General features: G+C 44.1%; 7 protein-coding genes across 7 annotated transcripts; 3 read left to right on the plus strand and 4 right to left on the minus strand.

Annotated features, from left to right (window-relative positions):
• Nucleotides 1-707: 707 nt before the first annotated feature.
• On the minus strand, nucleotides 708-2,932 carry F4813DRAFT_242276 (uncharacterized protein). The gene is made up of 5 exons (XM_049240042.1): nucleotides 2,291-2,932; nucleotides 2,124-2,228; nucleotides 1,841-2,065; nucleotides 1,632-1,774; nucleotides 708-1,574 (listed from the first exon to the last, which is right to left on the minus strand). Exons 1-5 carry the CDS (start codon nucleotides 2,507-2,509, stop codon nucleotides 1,166-1,168), a joined length of 1,101 nt encoding a protein of 366 aa, XP_049095846.1. The 5' UTR covers nucleotides 2,510-2,932; the 3' UTR covers nucleotides 708-1,165.
• Nucleotides 2,933-5,016: 2,084 nt separating this feature from the next.
• On the plus strand, nucleotides 5,017-6,874 carry F4813DRAFT_383003 (uncharacterized protein; the record flags this gene model as incomplete). The annotated part of the gene is made up of 11 exons (XM_049245883.1): nucleotides 5,017-5,082; nucleotides 5,140-5,169; nucleotides 5,232-5,249; nucleotides 5,441-5,523; nucleotides 5,658-5,779; nucleotides 5,831-6,017; nucleotides 6,075-6,177; nucleotides 6,211-6,401; nucleotides 6,476-6,547; nucleotides 6,622-6,659; nucleotides 6,705-6,874. The coding sequence occupies 11 exons, from the start codon at nucleotides 5,017-5,019 to the stop codon at nucleotides 6,872-6,874; spliced, it is 1,080 nt and encodes a 359-aa protein (XP_049095847.1).
• A 389-nt stretch (nucleotides 6,875-7,263) lies between these two features.
• Nucleotides 7,264-8,638, plus strand: F4813DRAFT_242335 (capsule polysaccharide biosynthesis protein). Its single transcript, XM_049240043.1, has 2 exons — nucleotides 7,264-7,592; nucleotides 7,660-8,638. The coding sequence occupies exons 1-2, from the start codon at nucleotides 7,392-7,394 to the stop codon at nucleotides 8,500-8,502; spliced, it is 1,044 nt and encodes a 347-aa protein (XP_049095848.1). The 5' UTR covers nucleotides 7,264-7,391; the 3' UTR covers nucleotides 8,503-8,638.
• Nucleotides 8,639-8,641: 3 nt separating this feature from the next.
• F4813DRAFT_373102 (uncharacterized protein) lies at nucleotides 8,642-9,481 on the minus strand. Its single transcript, XM_049244777.1, has 2 exons — nucleotides 9,088-9,481; nucleotides 8,642-8,987 (listed from the first exon to the last, which is right to left on the minus strand). Exons 1-2 carry the CDS (start codon nucleotides 9,317-9,319, stop codon nucleotides 8,755-8,757), a joined length of 465 nt encoding a protein of 154 aa, XP_049095849.1. The 5' UTR covers nucleotides 9,320-9,481; the 3' UTR covers nucleotides 8,642-8,754.
• Nucleotides 9,482-10,597: 1,116 nt separating this feature from the next.
• Nucleotides 10,598-12,459, minus strand: F4813DRAFT_242352 (uncharacterized protein). Its single transcript, XM_049240044.1, has 6 exons — nucleotides 12,112-12,459; nucleotides 12,005-12,061; nucleotides 11,893-11,957; nucleotides 11,461-11,840; nucleotides 11,305-11,406; nucleotides 10,598-11,241 (listed from the first exon to the last, which is right to left on the minus strand). Exons 1-6 carry the CDS (start codon nucleotides 12,314-12,316, stop codon nucleotides 10,992-10,994), a joined length of 1,059 nt encoding a protein of 352 aa, XP_049095850.1. The 5' UTR covers nucleotides 12,317-12,459; the 3' UTR covers nucleotides 10,598-10,991.
• A 584-nt stretch (nucleotides 12,460-13,043) lies between these two features.
• Nucleotides 13,044-18,443, minus strand: F4813DRAFT_373105 (ABC transporter). Its single transcript, XM_049244778.1, has 12 exons — nucleotides 18,028-18,443; nucleotides 17,683-17,972; nucleotides 17,361-17,629; nucleotides 17,143-17,307; nucleotides 16,744-17,090; nucleotides 16,453-16,687; nucleotides 15,973-16,392; nucleotides 15,758-15,921; nucleotides 15,363-15,711; nucleotides 14,391-15,314; nucleotides 13,875-14,338; nucleotides 13,044-13,818 (listed from the first exon to the last, which is right to left on the minus strand). Exons 1-12 carry the CDS (start codon nucleotides 18,129-18,131, stop codon nucleotides 13,416-13,418), a joined length of 4,134 nt encoding a protein of 1,377 aa, XP_049095851.1. The 5' UTR covers nucleotides 18,132-18,443; the 3' UTR covers nucleotides 13,044-13,415.
• A 2,674-nt stretch (nucleotides 18,444-21,117) lies between these two features.
• Nucleotides 21,118-22,646, plus strand: F4813DRAFT_383006 (FAD-binding domain-containing protein; the record flags this gene model as incomplete). Its single annotated transcript, XM_049245884.1, has 3 exons — nucleotides 21,118-21,562; nucleotides 21,613-22,111; nucleotides 22,163-22,646. The coding sequence occupies 3 exons, from the start codon at nucleotides 21,118-21,120 to the stop codon at nucleotides 22,644-22,646; spliced, it is 1,428 nt and encodes a 475-aa protein (XP_049095852.1).
• Nucleotides 22,647-23,209: the final 563 nt, after the last annotated feature.

Below are 23,209 nucleotides of genomic sequence, written 5' to 3' on the forward strand. Positions count from 1 at the left end.
TGCTACCGTCGTCGTACAAAAGCCATACGATATGTGTGGTACGTGATCGCGTACAACTACACGTGTCCTAGTTGAACTACTAGGAATACAGGGCGAAGCTGTAGTTTGAATGAGTGGCTACTAGCATATTGAGAAGGCAAAAAGTCGTAAGGCGGAGGTGCATACGTTCGGCAATGGCCGCGGGTCATTAACTACGGAAATATATATAACACAATAATTTTGGAGTTGCATAATCCCGGCCATACGTGACCTGGATCGTTCGATACTAGAGTGAGAAAATATTCGGGCCTCTCCATCTTGTTACTCCCTTTATAATTGTACGTGATCACGATGAAAGTTCTGTATCATTGGAATTTAAGGCAGTTAGCCTAAGATATTGATCCAAATGCGGCCCCTTCATTAGTAGGCACCTATCTACCGTTATACTCAGGTAATCATTCCTCGCCGAGGTTATATTCACGGTGCAGATTGAGTCCCCTGATTATTTACGACAATCTCCCCATTTACCCTGTATTCCAGAGCCCTGTCTGCCTCCAGGGTAAATAATTTCCCGAATGTGCTTTACCGCACTTCAGGAATACACGATCCGGGACACTTTGAGCGACCCTGATACTCGGTGTTTCCCCATTAGGTATCGTAGTTGGTTTAAGAATCTGGACAGCCTATGAGAAGTCCAGTTCAGATACCATCTTGCACAAGCATGTGTCTGCAGCAGGCTATGCCTGGGGACTATTGCTTTCCAACCTGTCTTAGACGTATTGTCTAAGCTATAGACTTTTCGCTAAGGAAATTATCGTGCTTTTAGGCGTCTTGATGGCCGATAGTTCCAACTAGATATAGGGCCATCGAAATTTGTACTATATATACCGCGTACAGAGTGCCTAGGCGACTCGATAACGTAATATCACACGCATTAGGCGGTCGGTCGAGACAAGGTACCTTGCTTTCGAGGAGTTCCTATGCCTATATGTGACTGGTACGACTTAGGCGGATATGATGTGGGCGGGGTGATCGTGCACCCTTTAATTCAGATCCTTCCACTAGATCCAGATGACGCCTCGGATTATGATGACGCCTTATGGTTCCACCCGTGCTGGCGATCCATAGCATAAAACTGCCCATATTCCTTAATAATTAATGCTATACAGTTTCTTCCTTACTCCTATCACCAATCCCTCAAATATCTTTCGCTTCCGGGATGTTCTTGTTGTGGTTGCTCATGCGGTCTCGCAGCCGTAGTGACAGTATTGTCGGTAGTAATTTTGATGTAGTTACTTCGATCCCTATTTTGAGAGGAGCCCCCTGACCCTAGTTCAGATGTATTTGCGCCACTAGGAGGAGTCACACGCAGCTTGGCGAGCGCGAAATCGGAAGTCAAAGCTCTGTTGTTGGCTGATATGAATCCGCTTCGTAGCGATCGGAGGAAGGGCCAGAAGTAGGCAGCACAGGCGGCCGATATACTTGCGAATTGGACGAATTGCATGCTAAGGTAGTATGGAAATCCTCGTAGCGTATAATCGTTTTCGGCAAGGCGGGGAAGATAGATGAGTTGGCAAACCGTCGCTGCAATAGCACTTCAAACTTGTTAGAGACACCCGAACGAAGACTATATAGATATAAGTGAGACTAACAATATTCTCACGGAGAAGAAGCTAAGAGTTATGATTCGTGTCCTAGCCGAAAGTTTGAGTGGATATATGACGATTGCCGGGAGAGCTATGAGTGAAGCGTCCGTTAGAATATTCGTGATGTCCACGTATTCTAAAAATGCTATCTATATGGCTCATTAGCAATAAGTCTTCAGTGTAGATTCTACAGTACCTATCAACTTGTGTCTTACCCTATCAATGCAGTTGGAGTCGCTGCTTTCCCATGGACCGTGGCTCCCGCACTGAAAAGCCGTTCCGACGAAGGCTACTAGCAACCAGATTATGACGGTAACAATGAAGACAGATGTGAGGCGACGGTGCCCCGTTTCCGGGGATAAGGCATATAATCCTATGCAGACTGAGAGCTTCGCAAGTCCGAGGGCAAGAATATACAATAATTGACCGGCGTATTGCACCTGAATAGGCGCAATTAGCTTAGATATTAAGTCAATATATTTCACGATAGATGCATACTTTAAGACCTGCTATAAATTCATCGTCGGTAATGAGACTCCGCGCTTTTCCAAATATTTTTCCCTCGGGGACGAGGAGCGTGACGGATTCGCCGAGACCAGCGAACTAGTTATCACAATGTTAATCCAACTGATTTCTATCTCTCGTTAAGACGTAAGTTAACGTACAAATGCTAAGGCGATGAGAGCTTCTTCCCACCCGAACCGTTGGTTCGTTTTCAGGAAGAACTTCGTCAAGAAGCGGAAGCAGAGCATAAGCGAGGTCAACGCGATCAGTAGCCAGGTGATCATCTGTAGGATAGGGTTCATATCTGAGTCCGTAACGACGATCCCAGTGGGCGGCGAGGGCGCGGCATCCGCGGCGGTGCGACGGAAGACCGACGGCATCTTCAAGAACCAGATGCCGGTCGCTCTATAGACGAGAGACGATATATCTCAGGATAAGCCGTCGAAGAATAGCAGCGGGCCGGACATTGGTAGGGCTGAGAACCCCTAGGGTTTCCCGCGCGACGATGTGTATGAAGATTATGAGCTATGGAGTTTGGAAAGACCTGGGGAAAGAAAGTGGCCTTGATTCGCGCGCGCTCCGTGCGTATTTTCTAGGATAAATTAGGTACGATAGGAGAGTGGTAACGCCAAGCGGCCAGCCACTGGCTCTAACGATGCTGACGGGCGGCACAGATTTGCGATCGAACCATGGATATCCGCGGCAGTTGGCCCCATTAGCTTATTTGAGGAACAGTATTGCAACAGGATCATCTATATGAGAATACATGGGTTGCACTGCATAACCAACGGGGCCAATTCATAGGTTAGGTAGTCTCTGATATTCCATGCGTCTGTTGGAAAGATTTTTTTCTGACTTATTTTTATCTCTGCCGCCCTCCTTTGGTTTAGATATCACATTCTCTATGATAATCTCCTCATTTGCCCGTTTAGAGAATTAGAGCTGGTCACGAAGGATTGAGGATGCAGGGGACCTAGGGATCTACACCGATGAAGGCGGGAACTACATGGAACTAATGCTAGTCAGACCGTGGGGGAGTACCCATACACATGAAAATACGGATAGCCTAGATGGATCGCGTACCTAGATGGGCTGCCACATGTATGTATACAAGCAAGGGTACCTAAGGTATTTGAATAGCCTGGTTCCTTACGATGTCACTGGTCGGCCCAAGCGCATCGAAATGTCTGCACGGTAAGGTAATTTCTAGCTAATAAGTGGAAATGAGTAGAATAATAGGTAACCAAGACCATGTCTTTGAATGTTCTAAACCGAACCGCGGCACAGCTGGAGAAATTCGTCGTCTCCTCATTCATCCGAAGGATTCACTTGAACCGAGACCACTAATCTAGGTAGGTTAAGAGGTAGTAACATGATACTACGAAGTACGTAGCAACTGAACTAATCTTGTGCATACGAATTTGAAAGACCTACGCAGGACCACGTGCTACTCACCTATATCCTAAGGTAAGATGGGTTACTTTCATGCGGCATGCAATAATGCTACCCAGAACGTATATTGCCCAGAGTTGATATTTGGGGGGGTCATATAAGGAAGCAGGGCAATAAATTTTCATGGGAAGGGCTCAGATGCTGGGGGTCTTCGATCCCTCTCAAAAAAACTGTAACCGTTAGTGGGGTTGACGCAGGAGCAGCGAGGGTCGCCAAGACGGCCCGACTCTCACCAATATCTTGGTTCAGCACATTGATACGTCTAACAAAGCTTGATGGGAGTCTTCTGGACCATAACTTGACGATTATAAATGGGTGAGGGTGGTAAGTATGAATATACAGTGGAGTATGGTGCAGGACAATGGAATATGACGAGATAAGTTCATGATGATTTTAATAGGGTTTAAATTAGCATCGCGGTGCATGGACCCTTTCTTAGTCGATACCTCCTGAACCGTTCCAGAGCACAGTGAAATGCGAATATAACCTAAGGCGCGTCAAAGGGGCACGAACACCACGTTATTCAGCCACCAAATCCCCGAAGCCAGTTTTTCTAACAGCCTTCAAGACGTTAGGAAATAAATTAGATACCCCATAGTAACGATACATCGACATAGCAGTGCCGTATAGTGCGTTGATATAAGGAACTAGGCCGGCCCTTACATACATGATATATATTTATAAGTCGCCACTCAAACCCATTCAAACAGGCTCCTGGGTAGGTTTCACAGGTTCAGCCTCATCGGCATATAACCGCCATTGCTCTTAGTTAGATCTTAGTTAAGTTCTGCCAGCTCTTACATCCGCATAACGCCACAAGAAGGATTCAAACCCCCGTCTTTGGTTTGCGAACTGCATTTTCTGTCAGACTTGACCTTTTTGATTGGGTTGGGATACCTTAGGTACCTAAGGTAGTTAAAATCTCGGCCCGGCGCATGTCAGCACTCTACCTTAAGCTTATATACCTTGTCGCCGTTGGTAAGATCAAGCCTTCTAGGGTAAGATTAAGCTTAATCCTCAAAGGATTTACCTATTCGGCAAGAGGTCCGGATCGTATTAGGTTATTTAATATTGAATGATTACTGATGGCCAATTTGGCTTAGACTTCATTGCTTTCCCGCTAGACTATCATTCTTAAGAAGATTATTGTTCGGCAGATATCATGACTTACTTATGATTGAATCGATCTTGCCAAGTGCTAGAAGCGTTCTGTGATGGTACCTGTAGTAAAGGCGGGCTTATAGATGTGACAAGGGTGGGCGAAGAGCCAAAGGTGAACTATTTGATAAGGGGTGTCTCCCATAACCCGGGACCCTACCGAAGAGAATGATGATGATTTGTGTAGCAGAACGACCCTAGTTATTCATATTGCTTACTATAGGAGTAGCTCTTGATATAAATTCCTTTGCGTGCTAATTTATTTCCTCTATCCTTTATGTCCTATAATATCCACGAGCAACTTAGCCATACAGCCACATTGTTGCTCGTTCTATATTTCATGGTGAGAACCCCTTTACCCGAACGAATTAAGAAAATGAGATCATTGATACTCTAAAAGGTGTCTATCTTCATTGCTGCTTTCGAGCAGGTATGGTACTCTCCACTATAGAAACCTCATTAGAAAGTTTGGAAAATCAACTCACTCTTCAGACAATTGTCGCAACTGCAGTACAAACTATAGCCAAATCATTCTAGGCTACAGAACTATAATATGCTTGGATACCTGGACGGCATATCTCCTGCCAGCAGCTGGTGCGTCGTAAGCTTCGATGATTTCGTCCTCATGAGTTGGTTCCGGTTAAATTCGTCTCGCAGCTGCTACTTCACCCTAGGGTAAAATTAGTGATATTTTCGGTTAGAAACTAGTTCTACTCGCGGCTATCGTCGTGTTCTTCGTCGTCTCTCTCATAGGAGCGCTTGCAAATAAAATAACACGCTCATCGTAGGTAGAGCAATACAGGGAATCGGTGGCGGGGGAATATTGGGACTATCTCGGTAGCCATCATAAGGGATGTTTTCAGTCCTCAATATATGTTCATTTTTATCCGGTTGATAATTAAGCTAACTTTTTGGCAGTGGTCGAAGCAAGTATTATGGTATACTAGGTGTGACTTGGGGATTGGCTTGTGACCTAAGCCCCGTCGTTTGCGGTGCTTTTGCTGAATTCGTATCTTGGAAGTGGTGCTTCTGGGTCAACTGTAAGTGCTGTACGAAGCTACCGTGAAATAACCTAGGCTAATTGGCAAAAGTACCAATTGTTGGTCTAGCTGGCATATTCGTGATTTTCTTCCCCAAGGTCCATACGCCCAAGACTCCCACCATCGAGGGTCTCCTAGCAACGGGCTGGCTTGGCATGGTAACAATTGTAGGTGCTATCGTGATGTTCTTACTAGAATTAGCTACGGAGGGGCGGTTGAACCATGGGACTCTTCCGTCGTAATCTGCCTTATTATCTTTGGAGTCGTGATGGTTGTCTTGTATGTCCTTATTGAGTGGAAAGTGGCCAGATACATCAATTACTCCGCCGAGGCTTTTTCAGTCGAATTCTAATATTGCCCCATTTGGGATTCCTTATATCCACGACAAAACCTTTATGGTGCATCTTTAATACCTTTCTCTTTATTTCCAGGCCGTCCTTGGTGCGAGTCCGAGCATGTCGGGTGTTTATCTCCTACCAGTCGCTGTCATACTATGTGTCGTATCGAGCCTGATAGGTGTCTATATCAGTAAGTCGGGTAGATATCGATTGCCAATTTACTGGGGATTTCCCTTGATGATTATAGGAATTGGTCTCTATATCATTTCCCAAGATTATTTTTCGTAGACACGAATTATTATCTATCAGATTATAGCATCAGTCCCATTTTCTAGGCCCCTATTGTTGTTTAATTCAGTCTTACAAAGCCTGCAGACATTGTAAGTGCGGCGGCGACATTCCTTTTCATGCGCGATATGGCAACAGCTATGTAAATCGTTTTCAGAGGAGAGGTTGTTGTAGCTCTTCCATCTGACAAAGCTACACAAGTAATTGGTGGTGAAGCTCCGGTGCACTAAATATTATCCCAACTTTACCCCATGGTTAAATGCAGGTGGTAGTTGGGGTATATAACGAGAGTCTATAAGCTGAATGGATTTTATATACTGCACTTGGAGCTGTTGGGATGTTCTTGAGCTTGCTTATCAGGAAGCAAATATTTTCTAGGAAATATAAAATCTGCAAGACGGGGTTAAAGACACAAGAAGATGCTCGTTTGGAGGAGGCCGAAAATAAAAGGGTTAGTGCGAATATATAACCCTAAGTACTACGGATTACTCTTGTAGTAGATATTACATAAGAAGGCTTTTCGGCGTTTGTCAGGGGTAAAGGGTATCTTAGGTTAGGTCTAATTCAGGGGTCGGTTGAAGCTCGGAATAAGGCAGAAGCTGAGAACGGCAAGATGCGGCCAGCTTGATTCAGCTGGTCTCCACTACTTCGTCATCGCAACTATTTTCTTTTTCTATTATATTTATATTTATTAGCTGCTTCACCTTTTCTTCGTCTCTTCTGTATATAGGAACTGGTGAAGAATGGAGTCTTATATGTGCTGAATTACCTACCGACTAGAATCTTAATCGAATGCCGTTCCCATCGAATAATACTAGCCTCATCGCGCAGTGTACAAACACGATCCTCTGCCATCTGCGAGCTTTACCTCTCTGGGGAATCGCCCTAATCATACTGCTCCTCGGATTCCTTCGGACACAGCTGGTGGTTACTATTACGAGTAGTAGAATACCGGGATCAAACGGAATACCTAAAACATAAACATCATGGCGTCTGCTGCCGGCGCGGCTAATAGAGTGCTGAGAGTCACTGGGCCGATACTCCTACCGGCTGTCGCTTATGGTGCCTACAAAGGGAACTTGCTAGCAATGCTTGGGTCTTTCTTTACAGGCCCAGGCAGAACAAGTCGTGTTGTAGCTCTGGTAGTCGTGCTTGTTAATTGGAAAAGCCTGCCCTTTGCGTGGACTGTATGTAATCTCCGGGCTGACTGTCCTACATTCAAAAAAAGGTATTTACTAAAAGAAATGCTCATAGTTCCGCGTTGTCGGCGCTATGGTAACGCACCTAGGTTTTAGGCGCTTTCATACACACACTCCCGATCAACTCTTCCACCCAGTGATAACGCCATCTCATGTCTCGCTTCTCGAAGTCGATTATAATATCCACAAGTCCAACTCGACCTACTTCGCCGACCTCGACGTCAGTCGTTCTCAACTAGTTTCACACTTATTTGCTCGCGGCTGCCGCGAACTCGCTGACAATAACTCAACACGCCTGGTGGTGGATCCGTCGGACCCTTCGAAGCCAGCTGAGGGTAAATTCAGCGTTATGCTCGGTGCTGTGCAATGTAGCTTCAAAAAAGAGCTACAACCTTATCAAAAATATGAGATGTGGTCCCGTGTTCTCAGTTGGGATCGTAAATGGCTTTACATCGTAACGCATTTCGTTGAACATGGTGCCGTCAAACCGCGGTCGTGGGACGGGGGGAACTTCGGCGCGACGAGGAAAGACAAGGGGAAGCCCCAGGATTGGGAGAAGAAAATACATGCTACAGCCATCAGCAAGTATGTATTCAAGATCGGACGATTAACAGTACACCCGGCTATTATTATCGACGCCAGTGGAATGCTTCCAGAACGGCCTGATGGTTGGGTCGCTACGGAGAATGGAATGGCCCCTCCATCTCATCTGATCACTGGCCATGCCGTCAGTGAAGCTGAAGCTAAGGATGGACATGGCAATTGGGACTGGAAGCAAACAGAACAGTTGCGTAATAAAGGCTACGAGTTTGCAGCGCATTTCGCGGCGCTAGATGGTCTACAAAGCCAATTTGATAGCGGTGAAGATGGGGCTCTTGGTAGATTTGGCCTCGCGTGATTTATACCGCATCTACACACTAGACTTTCAAACTCACGATATATATTGCTGGTCGCGTATTATATAGATATGGATTTATATCCTTGGACTTGGCCTTAGAAGAGTAAACATCGAAGACAATTACAGACTATCAATTAGCTTTTAAGCCTTCTCGACTGCTCTTATTGATTTAAGTATACAAATGATCTGAAGACCATCGAAACGTTGTATAAAAGAAGTTTACTATTAAGCACACCATGCCGTGCCAACAATTTATAGAGCTAAAGCAGCTATGGCCGCAGCAAAACCGAGACCGGCAACAGCCCGGTTACCGGCTCCGGGGGTCGCAGTTGGGGTCGAAGTCGCATCGGTAGCCGAGCCGAAGACAACAGAGCCGATCGCAGACGTGGCAGCGGCGCTAGCACTCGATATGACCGAAGAAACAGCAGCGCCACCGGCGGCAGCCGCGACATTTGCGCAGATCTCCGCGGAAAGCTTCGTTGTCTCTGTTGCTCTATTAGTCATGGTGTTCTCCTTGCCAAAGTATTACCCAGAAGCAATGGGTAATTGTGATTCAGAACATTCCAAGACGAGGGGTAAACATACTGGCCAGGTCATCGGTGTTACAAGAAGTCGACACACAGGTAATGGCCTCCTTAGTCAGGTCGTCGATATTGCTGCATTGGCACTTGTTGTCGGTAGTCGAGCAGCCAACCTTGGTTGAGGCGCTGTCTAAGCATGGCTTCGCGCAGGACGGAATCTCCGAGACAAGCTCTTGCAGACTCTCGGCGGTGACTGCGGCGGCGAAAAGAGCGATAGCGAGGGTCTTGAACTGCATTTTGAATAAATAGGTAGGTATCGATGTTTTATTTCCACGTAAAGGAGTGTATGTTCGTTTTCTTCGGCCGGCGATGAAAATAACGAGTAGTCGACGTGGTAGAGTAGAATGAGCGAGTAAGTTAGGATATTCAATAAGAAGAGATAGGCAAGAGAACAAACGTCTAGGGTAAATAATTTCGATACTGAGGCGTCGCAGCTTTTTTATCTACATAGTACGTTTGATGAAATGCCCTGACATACATACTACCTAGTATCATTGAATGATACCCACCTCCGTAGGATCCTACTATACCTTGGCGACCCTTGACTAACTGCGTATGGACACAAGTACCAAGATCGGCCAGAGTCTATTGCATCACCAAGCTCGAGGTCTTCCTGTCTGGCTGTATGTATGCATAGCTATGTGACACTAGCAGGCTTTCCCTCCCGTTTTGTGCCAACAAAATCTTCGCTTCTCTCATTATAAAGTATAAAGAGATACGGCGTGAGGGCTAATAGAGAATATATACAAATAAGACAATGCGATACTCCTTATATTGTACGTCTCAACGTCCCGTACGAGGTGATAGCCTATTAACGGCAGTTCAGTTTTCCTCAAGAACGAGGAGTTGAAAATGCGCCCCTTAACTACAAACATGCCGGGGGGGCCTGCAATTTCATGCATTAGCTCAGGGGTATAGCTGTACGAGGCCTAGTGCTATCCCAAGCAACAGCTATATCCATGTCGAATTTGAAACTGAATTTTTCCATTTTGCGGGGATCTCAGAAACGTTTCTTATTGATGGATAAGCGGGATAACATACCTTAGGTAGGTAGGTAGGCAGGTACCTAGGTTAGTTATGTACATAGGTAGTTGGTAGAAATGATCTGATGTAAGCGATTGCTTTAAAAGACGTAATATAGCGATTTTCTCCTAGCCTTGGGTATTTAACATTGTAACTTAGTCACATCGAACGACACAGGCGTCTTTATTCATAGATAATCCATCTATTTCCTTTCCTGTAGATTAGGTACCTAACCTAGGTAAATCGCCTAGTCGCACGATGCTTGAGCTGGTAGAACGTATTTAAAGACTTCCGGAAAAGGTAAAGTAAGAGAATATCTACATACATACCCTATGCACTTATCGACCATGCTTCACCAATACCCTGAACGCAGATCTTATAGATATAAACTAATTACAAGGGATGTATGCCACCCCTATGGACCTAATACGTCATTGGGTTTCTTTTGATGTATCCTTGCCGTTCGAAATAGACAGCGAGACTAATTTCAAGGCCTACATAAACTGTTATTGAATTCATATTGTCAGATTGACCACTTGACCAACAGGTATCTTGTAATGTCATAAATGTCATTACTTAATATATGCGACACATATTGTATCTGGGACTGAAACAACCCACATCAAATCCTCGTTCAAGACCCCGAAGCGGCAAATGGGTAGGCAAAACAAATATCCTCTGAGAGAGGTCATACCAATCTCCTATCCAGTCCGAGAGCTCTCCTACACTAGACAATATTCGAATGCCTCGAATTCCTTTTGCTATCGAAGGCAATGTGAATCCCAGTCAATGTTACCAGCTATTAGCACCCCCAAGTAACATTGGCCCTATCCTATATTTAGTTCCCATACGTGAACATATTGTCTCTAAACAATAAGTCATTACCTAAACTATATCCCCGCCGCGAGTATTGATCGACTCTAAGGATATAAGGTAGGTCGTAGAGACCGGCGCTGGCTCGGTGTGTTTGATTTTACTCGCATTTGAACCGGAAGAGTCCCCTACTAGGTTCTTAGAGCTATTAAATAATGAACGAAGACTAGAAAGGAGCTTCGAGTCTTGAAGCATAAGATTCCACGTCGCTGCAGCAGCCGGTGTGCAGCTAACAATGACGGCAACATTCATTTCAACAGCGCTTGAAATTGCTTGTCAGTAATCCCTCATAGTGATCAAGTAGGCCTTAATGGTGAAATCTTACACTGTTAAGTAAGAAGCCGCCACGTTCCATGTTGAGTCATCTGTATCGTTTCGCCATAGCACGATACGGAAGTAGAATACTAAGCAGCTGCTCACAATTCCACTATAGATTTCAGCGCATGCCAAGTAAGTGTAAGTATATGGAAGAAAAACTAACATGATAGCGGTTAAGAAAACTAAGCACAGCCCTACTCTCCTTTTCCGTGACACCTGCAGTGTCAATAAAATTGGAAAGGGTAAGACTAAGATATATAGGTCGGATACCACACTGATGAGGCCCATGACAACAAATGGAACCTGGGCTGGCTGGCTGTCTATTGATAGTGAAAGGTCCCAATGCTCATCGCCATGTGGGAAATTATATATGGCTGAAACTGGAACAAGGCTCCAGTAAGCGCAGAAGAGGAAGCCGATGCCACAGTAGCAGCACCATTTCATCCATGTCTTGACGCTAAATAGACGCAGGTACATTGTCAAAATGGCGGTTTTGGCGAACCACATAGCTGGGCCATATATTGTACCTAAAACTGCACTTTGCTACAAGATTTTCAGTAGGTATCGTGATATTTAGAGTGTAGGTTATACTTACTTTAACCCATGATTCATCGATAGCACTTAGTGGAACATCCCAAATATGCCGAGCCGTAGATGTTGCTAGCTTGAATTAGTACATTCTATGACTTATGTGGAGTCACTATTACAAGACATAACAACAGCACTGTAGACAGTCGTAAGCGCCCAAGATGCGATGCAAAAACCTTCAATCTGTTATTCGTAAGATCAATAATATGCTGTAAAGGTAACTCACAGTCGTCAAGCGCAAGCCCCTTGTATATCTTCGAATGTGCCTTAACTCTTAACAGTACCAACACGGATGATGTAGCTACCAGGATAATAGTTACCGAGAATGTCGTCGCTTTAAGGGACACGGGGTTGTCAAAATTGGGTGGCGAGCCATCAGGGTTTGGTAATAAAGGAACCTTGGTGAGATCAGTACCAGGTGGGATCTCCATTAGGATGTTGATGATGAAAACGATTGGTTGCGGAGAGATAGGTTCTAAGTTAAAAGAGAAAGGAGGATATTCCTATCAGGAATTACTTGGGATTTTAAAACTGCTTTTCAAAGCACTTGTTATAGCCGTAAGAATAGACTAAGTATCAAGTCATAGTCGTAGTTCAGAGCATTAATGTGCCCAAATCACCTAACAGCACCAACACTTGTTGGTAAGTAGGTGCATATAGCCCCCACATACCACACAAGTGGAAGAAGAACTCGGTTGGAGTGCAAGAAATAATGAGAATTTCCAAAACCGGTTCAAAGACATAATTATAAACCTATTAAACGAGGTGGCCTAATGACCCCAGGATTTTACATGTTCCCCAGTTGCACATATTTGCAGGCAGAACAGTTGGAAAGTTAAACAGTGGATGAAGTTGGGGTCCAAAAGCCTGATAGGAGAGCCTCTAACAACCCTAGTATAACACGAGATCGTTTTGCCACCTTCAATATACTTATTATCACATATAAGACTTGGTTTCTTGTTATGTTACAGCGTCATCTTTGCAACACCAATCTATATTAGGAAGTGTTCAGCTTCTTGGCTACACACCTATTTACCTTCGCCGAGGGTTGGTTATCGGGACTATCATTAACAACAAGTGAGAAGCAACTTATAAGTTACAGGTTAACTTACATATCACGCCGCACATTGTAGCAAAAAAATAATGAAATTTACAGTTGGCATATCAATTGATGTGGATTACCTAGGTATTTTGAATGCGCATATGTAATCCATCAGACGGACCGGTTGTTAGTTGATTGTGGCCTCATATCGTACAGTAGGTAGTCCTAGCAAAAGGCTGGGATAACAATTAATTTGTTTCCACTGCCACTTCGCGATTTCTTTATGGTGTTGTCATGTATTAAGTAGTAACCTTTGTGCCATTACAAGATACCTTTTGGTGATGTGGTCAATCTGACAATATATTCGTAATCATCATATACCTTGTATTAGGTGGTTGATATAGAGAAGAAGCTGGAAGCGAATGATAAAGTCAACTACCTAAATGTCTCTCCGATGACGACGATGTTACTTGTACTTGACTGTCAAATTAATCCTGCTTCCTCGGCCTCTTTGGTACCCTTATTAACCAGTACAACAGTACTGCGAGTGCCACATTAATAACATTATAAACGATGGTAACTCCCCACTGCCACCAGCGGTCCTGGAAGCGTATGCCGAATTCGGCCAGCAACGAATCAGCAGTGTTAGACACGCACACTCTACACCCTTGTATATCCTTAGTGTTTTCAACCAAAACCGTGGGTGGGTTGAGGTACGAGCCACAGAATTGACCTGGTACAGGATCCAGTTTATATATGGCTATGTCGGAGCAGGTGATATTTGCCCCTGAGAGACCGGTCGCTATGATGGCAGACATATAGTATGAAAGTGGAGTTGCCCTGTACATGAAAATCCAGAAGTTCTGGAGGGCGCTGGGAGGCACGAGAACCCTGAAAGCAGATTAGTATAAAGCTCTTCACGGTGTGTGAGGAACGGTAAGAATTACCCGGAAAATATTAGCGACAACATAAATAAGAGGTTTCCATTATTGATCCCAGCTGGAATGTTAGGCATTATGGTCATGAGCATTTGTGAGAGAGTTTGAAATAAAACAAGCAGGGACCAAATTAGTAGAAAGATGAGACCACTACGGCTATTAAGCTCGTCCTGCGCGATCGCATTCTTCCAGAGACCTAATGGATAATACCACGATACGTACGCGATGACGCTGATGACGGTTTGTGATGCGAGCTCGACTATGATATTTGAGATAAGAAATACGATCCATGAGTACGTTCGGGATTGACGCTCTCGATTTTCATATAAGGTTCGACTGTTGTAGAATCGTTCCATTATGAGTTGTACATGTGTTCCGAAAATTGTAGAAAATACGAAGAGAGAGAAGATTTGGTTTTGGATGGCTTGGGATGTTGTTCCTGAGGCCCAGAAGCTCACCCCATTGATGAATGCCTAAATGTTAAAATTAGAAACCAGGTTTCTGATGAGTGAAATAGATACCTACATAACCAAATGTGGTAAGGCTCTTGGAATAGAGGTATTCCGGAGACCTCCAGTCATGCTGAAAAGCTCTCTTGGTAACGATGCCAAGTTGGTACCAGAAGGTGGTTGCAAATTCAGTAGCACGACTCTCGTTAAGAGCCATTGTAGTTGGCATCCTAGATAGCCGTTGGCTCATTTGACCACATTCCTTTTTAACAGCGGCACATTCCGCGGATCTGTCCCATATCTCTTCCCAATTCAGTGAGTGCTCGGCATCATCCGTGCTGGTGACTTCCATCATCCACTCAGCAGGGTTCTCATGGGGAAGGCATTTCCGGGCCCCGTGGCTTTCAAAGTAATTGATTAGTGAGCGAAATTCAGGTCCAAAGTCGCCGAAATATACTGTGTGGCCCTCCTTAAGGAAGAGAAGCTTATCAAATAGGGTGAGTATAGGACTCGATGGCTGGTGGATGGTGCATAAGATTGCCTGTCCGCTATCTGTTAATCTTCTTAGGAGAGTGCAGAAAGACCAAGATGAGTCACTGTCGAGACCGCTTGTTGGTTCATCGAGAAATAAGAGAAGCTCTGGTCGTGCGGCCAGCTCGGTGCCAATTGTGACACGCTTCTTTTGTTCGACATTAAGCCTTCCGACTATGGCATGCTGAAACGCTTGCATATCGAGCATCTCTATAACATAATCGACATAAGCCAGCTTTTCGTCAGTGGAGTAATGCTCGGGCTGCCGGAGCAAGGCACTAAACGTAAGTGACTCTCGAACAGATGCTGTTTCGAGATGTATGTCCTCTTGCTGAGCGTAACCAATCTTACGAGAAAATGCGATGTTTTGGTAGCATGTATCTACTACTTTGCTACCAGTGACAACCCCAATAGTAGTTCGCTCGGCGAGAACATTTAGAAGAGTTGTCTTGCCAGCCCCGGATGAACCCTAAAGAAGTGTGAGAATATGCGTCAATATGCCGGGAAACAAACTAACCATGAGTGCTGTCAAGGTTCCAGGCTTGACCCAACCATCTATCTTATCCAAAATGACTTTCTCCTGCTTTCCGATCTTGATTTTATAGGTGAGATTGCTCCAAAGAAGGTGTGCGCCATCACTTGTATCAAGTATACCATAGTTACTATTCTTATCATTATTAAACTTCTCGACACTATCTCGAGTAGCTTTACCCTTCTCTTCGTCGTCGATAATGGAATTAGCGGGCATATGACCCCTCTGGAATAGTAAAACGTCCGATCTTGGCGGAAGCATTGTAATGAACTCGGTGGCGAGAACATAAACAGATGAACAAAATACTAAGAGGGCAATTAAAATGCCAAGATTCCTGTACACGTTAACCTTCGAATGGATTTAGGAATTGTTTAACGAACCTCCAAAGATGTCCGCTCGTAAATCCAAATTGTGCGGCAATATAATCGTCCCCCGACACATATACTTGTCCTTGTCTGGAACCAACCACAGCGCAAATGAATGGCGAAAGATTATTGCGTATTTCAGGGAAGAATTTGCTACAGGCGAATTCTCGTCCAGAAAACTATACAACTCTTGGTGAGCAAAAAGCTAATTGGTTTGATGTCATACTTACTTCGTTGATGATCATAGCCTCAAAAGCGTAGTGCACCGGATTGATATACGTAAACCATTGAAGCCACGGGCGCATTTCTCGAAATGGTATCACGAATCCACTGTATATGGTTAATAGTACAACAAGTACTGCCCCAGGAGGCTGAGAACCAGCCAGAGTTCGGGACATGGCCCCCATGGACCTATATACCACAGATCCATTGAGAAGACTCATCAATCCAAATAGATAATAGGTAAAGAACGCTCCAGGCGTACGCCGAAGATTACTTAGGAAGTAGAGTGGGCAGTTAAAAGCGAATGTGAGCACGAGCTTGTTTGGTAGGTCGCAGACGAAGGATGCGACGGCTTCAGTAAAGGCATGGTAAAATCCGTATTGGACATGCTTCTCGATAATTGGGCGATCATCCCATAATGCTACGGACTAGTAGGTGTAAGAAACAAGTATAATAGAGACCATAGTGTGGGATAGCTAGGTTCCTACCTCGAAGGCGGCCAGTGTCGTGTTGACCAGACTAGTAAAAAACAGTAGCACTCCGCGACCAAAGAAACTATCGGTATCATCTTTCATGTTGTAAAACATGCTACCGAGGATAAGGGAAACAACAAAGTTCCCCATGATAGTGGATATTGGTACCCCTAGATTATTACGCAGACGAAGGAACCCCCGATTCACACAGAGCCCGATTTGCATCGGGACTGGGAGAACATAGGGGGTTCTACCTTTTGTTAGTTACCCTAATATATCGTATGATTGGACTCTAACTTAACTAACCTTCGCTCTTCGAACCCTTTCAGCTCCCTCGGCATTACCCGGCGATTCTTCTCATCCCCGAGAGGGTAAGTGGCGTTATAAGTATCGACCTCATTAATCAATGCTTTGTATTGATGGGAAGTCTTCCATCTCTGCTCGAAGTCCTCTGCAGTTCTTGGCAGCCATCCGATGCCGTCCCTTGTTTGGGGGCGTAAATCGAGTGGTCTCGTAACAGACGTAAGGAATTCAGGGGTAGTGGATCTGTTTGGGGGGATATATCCGAGGTCGGTGAAATATTTTTTAGCATCTCTCGTAGATCCAAAATAGATCTGTCGTCCTTCATATAATACCGTCACTTTATCGAAAAGCTAAATTGTATGAGAATTTATAAATGACTTGCTTCGTATTAACTATACTCACATCATATATCTCTTCGCCTGCTTGGTATAAAGTCACAATGGCTACGGAGCGGTTCTCTGTAGTACGTTGTCGTAGGGCCTTGACGAAGTCACGAGCATTGACACTGTCTAACCCTCGTGTACTATTATCCCAACATTGGAAGACACTGTCTCCTAGGAGGATTTCCTAGGTATGGTCAGCGCATGAATGCGAGTTTGTTATACAATGATCGTATATACCGCGATACTCGTTCTTTTGCGTTCTCCTCCACTAACTCCAGGAACATAGGCGTTCCCCATCTTGGTATCAAGGGCTTTAGATAAACCCAAAGCGCGAACATCGCTTTCGACAGTAGCTTTGGTCACATCCCAATACTTAGGAGGTCTTCTTGCTCTATAGGCAAACTCAAGAGTCTCTCGCATAGTTAAGGAAGGGAAGTGGATATCGAATTCAGCTTGATACGTCGCTTTTCCTCGGAACTCAGTAAAAATTTGCTTCGACGACAAGCCTTACATGTAGGTGAGTATATCGCGATCTCTACGAACGGAGGAGAATGTTTACCTTGGTAGTTAATAGCCGCCTCTTCGTCTATGTAAATATCGTATGTCTGTCCTGCTAGAGACTTCAGCATGGTGGTGCATCCGCTCCCTGGATTTCCGAGCACTAGTAACATTTCGCCGCTCGGTACAACTCCGTCGAGTTCATGGAGGATGTCGATCCGGAATCGTGGGTTTTTCGTAACCCAATTTGCAACAGATGCACCGAGAAAGTTTGCGACAGTGCGTTGGTAGTCCGTTCGTCGGCCGAATGCGTGAACACTCAGATTCCGAAACGCAACACTCATAATGTTTCTACGCAAAAACTCAGAATGGGACAAAGGATAGGTCATATCAACGTGTAACTAACCTTGAAGGAGTATAAGGTGGTTGTTGCTGGATGATTTTTAATGTATCCTCCATTCTTTTCTGGTTGTTGACACCATCTTGGAAAGGAGCCGAATTTGTCTCCATAGCTGCTCATAAAATGTTGATTCAGCTTGGTAATGATTCATTCCTTTGCCAGTGAAGACTCACAGCTTCTTAAGGAAAAGAAACTAAAATTCTGAGTAACTATATTTTCAATCCTTTGTAGGTATGCAATAATTCCTAATGTTAGAGAAAAGCATAGCCCCCTAGAAAGGGAGAGGCTTATTACTATGCAGTCACAGTCTTTGGTGAGTGTCTATGGGCTGCTTTGGATACTAGTACTGTGCTGTGTTTGTGAAACCAACCACGTCGTCTAAATGAGCGCTATGAACTCTAAAGGCAATGCCCGGTGATCTTACCAAACCATTAGCATATGTCTACGATAGTTCTAGTTACACAGTCAGACAAGGGCAGGCCCTTCTTAGATAGATATTTGAAGGGAGAGGATTGATTAGAGCTTCAATACCGGTGGCTAAATGATATGAGTACTGTCATAACAAAAGTACCTGCCGAGCCTTCTCACAAGCTGAATCGCCATGTGCAAGGTGGAATCATACAATTATGTCATATTGGCCAAGACACGAGACGCCAACATTCAAGCAATCCCAAAATCGATAGGTTACACAAGAATATGTAACTCGTATCATATAACCGACTAAGGCGGTTAGGTAAGAATTATAAAATTGGGAGGAATAAGCAGGCTACGAAGAAGGCAGGGTTATACTAGATTAGACATACAGCACGGCACGGTTACCAACCCAACCAAGTTCAGAACCCAGATGGGACCAATAAATCGACACCGATAAGACTTGAGTTAAAGCAAGCGTGTGGAGATTGGGATACGTGTTGGTTAGGGTTCACATGTTGGTATGAATTGTTATTCAGTATGAGGAGGCTCTTCGATGTTGTGTTTTCAAACTTTGCCAAGATGCCGTCGAGGTAGGCTACGAAGGGCCAACCAATGTAACCCACCTTCAAAAGCATCCAGTAAATTAGACACTCCCAACACGCTTATATGTGATTTTCTAATAATGTTCAGATAGGTGCCTTGTAACCCGGTTAAAATTTAGTAATTGATGCAACCATGGAACTCGCACTTATATCGTTTTAAGCCTCACTCTTTAACGGCTCCTAATTGGGGTGGAATAGGTAGCTAATACAACAAAACACGTGGAAGTTTCTAATATGCTCATGTTTCCATTTTAAAGACAGGTAGATACCTACCTCCTAACCTAACATACAGATTACCCTGCATAGAGGGGTGTAAAATGAGAACACTGCCTAGAGAGAAGAAAACCAATCGCGTTCGTTTATGCCTCTTATTCACAAGGGGAGAAAGTTCCAAGTACATCCTCCTTTGGAAGAACACAAGTCCTTCAAGAACTAGATTTCTCTATGTTTTCGTCCAAGAGACTGCAGTCAATTTTTTTAAGGATATGAGCCACAATGAGTTTAATTGCTACAGCATCGTAGAACCTTCCCGGACTATGATAATTATTAGATGGTTCTATTAAATTAATTGAGTATTCACTTACCAGACGATCCGTCCAATCCCCCACGTATGGTAGTTCTCAGACAGGTCCAAAAGCCTCGACGGTCCTTCTGGCTGTGATATTGTTTCCATGTTTCCATATTTCTCAGAACTTTGTCCAGGGGTGCTAACCGAAAGCCTTCGAACTTGGAGGCGTGAGGAAAGTATGCCTCATCATTTAACATCCCCTTTGTTGGTACGCAAACCTAGTCCCCTTTTTTGATCGTTGTTCTAACCGAAAAGGTGAAATCCTTGAGAGCTGACCTTCGACCAGACACTGAACATACCTATGTAGATAGATGAGTCTATGTTTTGTTAGCTACACAAAACTCCGCCGTTCCGATTTCATAGAGCCGCATATAACACCTGAAAGTAACGATGGCACATAGATCTTAGTATTTAGTGCCTCGGGATGACTCAATGTTCATAAGCTTAAAACCCCCCAAAACAGGCCGTCTTAACCCACATAAGGAAGGTTAGTAACTATGATAATGACTATATTTTAACCAACCATGTTTGTTGGATGAAATACGTAAAATTGAATGGGGAAGGGATATGATATTATGGTTACATTCACGGTTCCCTTGCTGTTAAATCCTGATAACTTGATATGTTAGGTACCTGTTTTACCAACCCTTTACTTTTTAGTGATAAAACGTTTGGTAATTGCCACACAATTAATACGTAGTAATATATTCTTTATAATTTAATTAATTATATTAGATTTATAAAACCGCATTATTTACTATTAATTATATAAAATTAGAGAATCTAGGTCACTTAACAAAGCTGACTAATCTGACAACAATTAAGCTTACAATAAAGCCCCGGTAAGCACGGAATAAGATAAACCTATAATTAAAAGATCAGGTACTAATAGCAGATAAGCCGGCTCAAAGGCGAGACTACATGAGCTGGGGTCCCAACAGTTAATAATAAAAGCCACAATTCTTATAACGTGAGTTGTATCACTTTCTAATATCATATGTAGCCAAGAACTGTTAGGAAGTTGAAAGTTCTAACATACCTGGTAGGTAAGTAGCCTATTTATCAAGTTGCACAGGATACTGCCACAAGGAAACATATGTCTGAACGTCATTTGATTCATATTGTCTCGTGTGCATACGAGGTACCTATGTACTTGGTATATCCTCAGGTTGTAGGATAGTTGTTGGCGGGAGACTGAAATAAACAATACATTCTAACCTAGTCGCCACTCATCCAACGGGTTTCATTTTTGTTGCCTTTCCACATGTCCAGGTCTAGTTTCCCTTACTGTTAATGTTACAAGTAGCCGATATCAAAGGCTCTTTTGGACCCCGTGTACCATACCGCTATCTCTCCAAGGTTCCATTTTCCTTTGCCCTTTCTCTACCTTCTTATCGGCATGCCAGGTACCTAATCCACTCAGGGACTTATGGAATGATTCGCCTAATAAGCCCGTTCATGCAATCACATTCTATTAACGGTGCCTCCAAGTCAAGCTACATATCTCCCGAGATGTCTATCTCAGGCGCAATCGAAGCAGTAAAGAAGGTCTCAAACGACTTAGTTGTTCTCCCTGGAAGCGAGGAGTATGATGAGATCACCAAATCGTATTTTACGGAACTAGAACGCGAGCTGAAACCTGCATGTTTCTTAACTCCAAACTCGGCATCACAGGTTGCGAGCATAGTAACGGCCATAAAACCATTTTCGGGTCCTTCAACGGTTGCAATTTGCGGCTCCGGCCAACAGGCAACCCCCAAAGTTGCAAATGTTCGCCATGGCCTCGTGATCCATCTTCGCCATCTCCGAGGGATCGAGATTGACATGGAAAAGGAGACCGTCTCGATCGCGGCCGGGGAACAGATGGGACACGTATATGAGAAAGTAACAGCAGCGGGATTCGGCGTTGCTGGGAATCGACATTCGAGCGGCGGGATAGGGGGAGATGCCGTTCAAGGCAAGTTTCGATACATACTACACATACCTACTACATTCTAACTCTCTCAGGCGGACTATCTTACTTCTCTTATGCTCGAGGTTTCGTTTGCGATAGCGTTGTCAATTACGAAATCGTCCTTGCCAATGGGGAGATCGTAAACGCAAATGCCGAAACAAATAAGGATCTATGGATCGCACTCAAAGGTGGCGGGAATAACTTTGGGATCGTCACACGCTTCGACCTCAGTATCTTCAAGCAGGGCCAGCTGTGGGGTGGCAAGGTCTTTTACTTCGAGCCTAGTTTCTCCGGGCAAATACAAAATCTTGTCGACTACATGCATAACCCAGAAGCCGATGTCGATGTTCATATCTGTGTTAGTCTCGGATATGCCGCCGCAGTTGGTAGCATTCTCTGCATGAATGATATTTTTTGCACCAAGCCCGAGAAACCAAAAGCACTTGAGCCATTTGCGGATATCCAACCTCAGATCGACCAGATGAAGACTTTACGCATTGATAACTTGAAGAATCTTACTACCGAAGCATTTTCCGGTGCTCCTTCTAACAGGTAAACTTATCCATATTCCTCGGTGCTTAAATAGACGCTAAATTCAGATAGGATAGTGAAAATTTCCACAACTGTCAAGGTTGACACTGGTATTCTCAAGTATGCTGTAGAAACGTATCATGCGGCATTCGAAAAGCTAAAGGAGGTGGAGAATCTCTTATTCTCAATCACCTTCGAACCCTTGCCTGTATCCATGATCGAACAGTCTATAGCTCGCGGAGGTAACTCTCTCGGACTTAAGCCATCAGACGGCCCTCTTATTGTGATACTATTCTATAACTCCTGGGATAGTCCTGAGCATGATGAGAAGGTATACGATGTGAACAAAAAGGCCCTCGAAGTCATCGACAAGGAGGCACAGAGTAGGAGTGTATCCGCCGCTTACCGATACTTGAACTACGCGTTCACTCACCAAGATCCTATCAGTTCATATGGGCCCGAGAGCAAGGCACATTTGCAAGCTGTTAGCGCCAAATATGACCCAGAGGGTTTCTTTCAAATTGCAGGCGTAGGACCTTTTAAGCTCTCGAAGTAGACCTAAGACAACGGCCATCTTGCCCTATCATAAAACGGAAGACGAAAGTGGTTACAACATGAAAAGCAACTGCAATTCTTTAAGCCTCTGAGCTTCAAGTAAGCGGATAGATTTATAGGTGCTTTAGGTAGTAATACTTATATTATGTACTCCAATAAATGAACTGTGCCGCATCGTCATCAGTAATTTCGAGTAACCCCACCGTGTCAGGGAGACGAGCTGAGGACGGATTTTCAACCAACGTGTACCTGTGAACTTGTAACCCAACATTAGCCCTACACAATAGCGGTTCAAATAAGTAGTCAAGAGACTACTTTCAGATACATTACATGGTATCTTGGCATAGAATGGATATATAGGTGCCTAAGAAAGATATCCCTCCCCACTCATACAGTTGATAGATCAAGTCAATCTACAATCTACAGCTCATATACCGTACCTTTCAGCAATAGCATCCTATAAAACTTCCCTGTGTAATATGACCATATTACAATTTATAAACATTTTTACCTTATTTTTAACTCTCTATCTATGTGGCTTTTCTGCACCGACTAAAGCTCCAC

Source organism: Daldinia decipiens (assembly GCF_022478715.1).
Source record: "Daldinia decipiens strain CBS 113046 unplaced genomic scaffold F4813scaffold_42, whole genome shotgun sequence".
Lineage (NCBI taxonomy): Eukaryota > Fungi > Ascomycota > Sordariomycetes > Xylariales > Hypoxylaceae > Daldinia > Daldinia decipiens.

What these genes read in the sequence shown, in the direction of transcription:
- F4813DRAFT_242352 (XM_049240044.1), bottom strand. Translation starts at nt 12,316, where the DNA reads ATGGAGATCCCACCTGGTACTGATCTCACCAAGGTTCCTTTATTACCA. An exon ending in CAGTGCTGTTGTTATGTCTT is followed by an intron (nt 11,958 to 12,004) that starts GTAATAGTGACT and finishes AATTCAAGCTAG; the next exon opens with CAACATCTACGGCTCGGCAT. An exon ending in GCGGCTTCTTACTTAACAGT is followed by an intron (nt 11,242 to 11,304) that starts GTAAGATTTCAC and finishes AGCAATTTCAAG; the next exon opens with CGCTGTTGAAATGAATGTTG.
- F4813DRAFT_242276 (XM_049240042.1), bottom strand. Translation starts at nt 2,509, where the DNA reads ATGCCGTCGGTCTTCCGTCGCACCGCCGCGGATGCCGCGCCCTCGCCG. An exon ending in CTCTCATCGCCTTAGCATTT is followed by an intron (nt 2,229 to 2,290) that starts GTACGTTAACTT and finishes TGTGATAACTAG; the next exon opens with TTCGCTGGTCTCGGCGAATC. An exon ending in ACTCCAACTGCATTGATAGG is followed by an intron (nt 1,775 to 1,840) that starts GTAAGACACAAG and finishes TGAGCCATATAG; the next exon opens with ATAGCATTTTTAGAATACGT.
- F4813DRAFT_242335 (XM_049240043.1), top strand. Translation starts at nt 7,392, where the DNA reads ATGGCGTCTGCTGCCGGCGCGGCTAATAGAGTGCTGAGAGTCACTGGG. An exon ending in GCCTGCCCTTTGCGTGGACT is followed by an intron (nt 7,593 to 7,659) that starts GTATGTAATCTC and finishes AAATGCTCATAG; the next exon opens with TTCCGCGTTGTCGGCGCTAT.
- F4813DRAFT_373105 (XM_049244778.1), bottom strand. Translation starts at nt 18,131, where the DNA reads ATGGAGACAAATTCGGCTCCTTTCCAAGATGGTGTCAACAACCAGAAA. An exon ending in GCAAAAGAACGAGTATCGCG is followed by an intron (nt 17,308 to 17,360) that starts GTATATACGATC and finishes GACCATACCTAG; the next exon opens with GAAATCCTCCTAGGAGACAG. An exon ending in ACGAGCGGACATCTTTGGAG is followed by an intron (nt 15,712 to 15,757) that starts GTTCGTTAAACA and finishes TAACGTGTACAG; the next exon opens with GAATCTTGGCATTTTAATTG.
- F4813DRAFT_373102 (XM_049244777.1), bottom strand. Translation starts at nt 9,319, where the DNA reads ATGCAGTTCAAGACCCTCGCTATCGCTCTTTTCGCCGCCGCAGTCACC. An exon ending in TAACACCGATGACCTGGCCA is followed by an intron (nt 8,988 to 9,087) that starts GTATGTTTACCC and finishes ATAGAGCAACAG; the next exon opens with AGACAACGAAGCTTTCCGCG.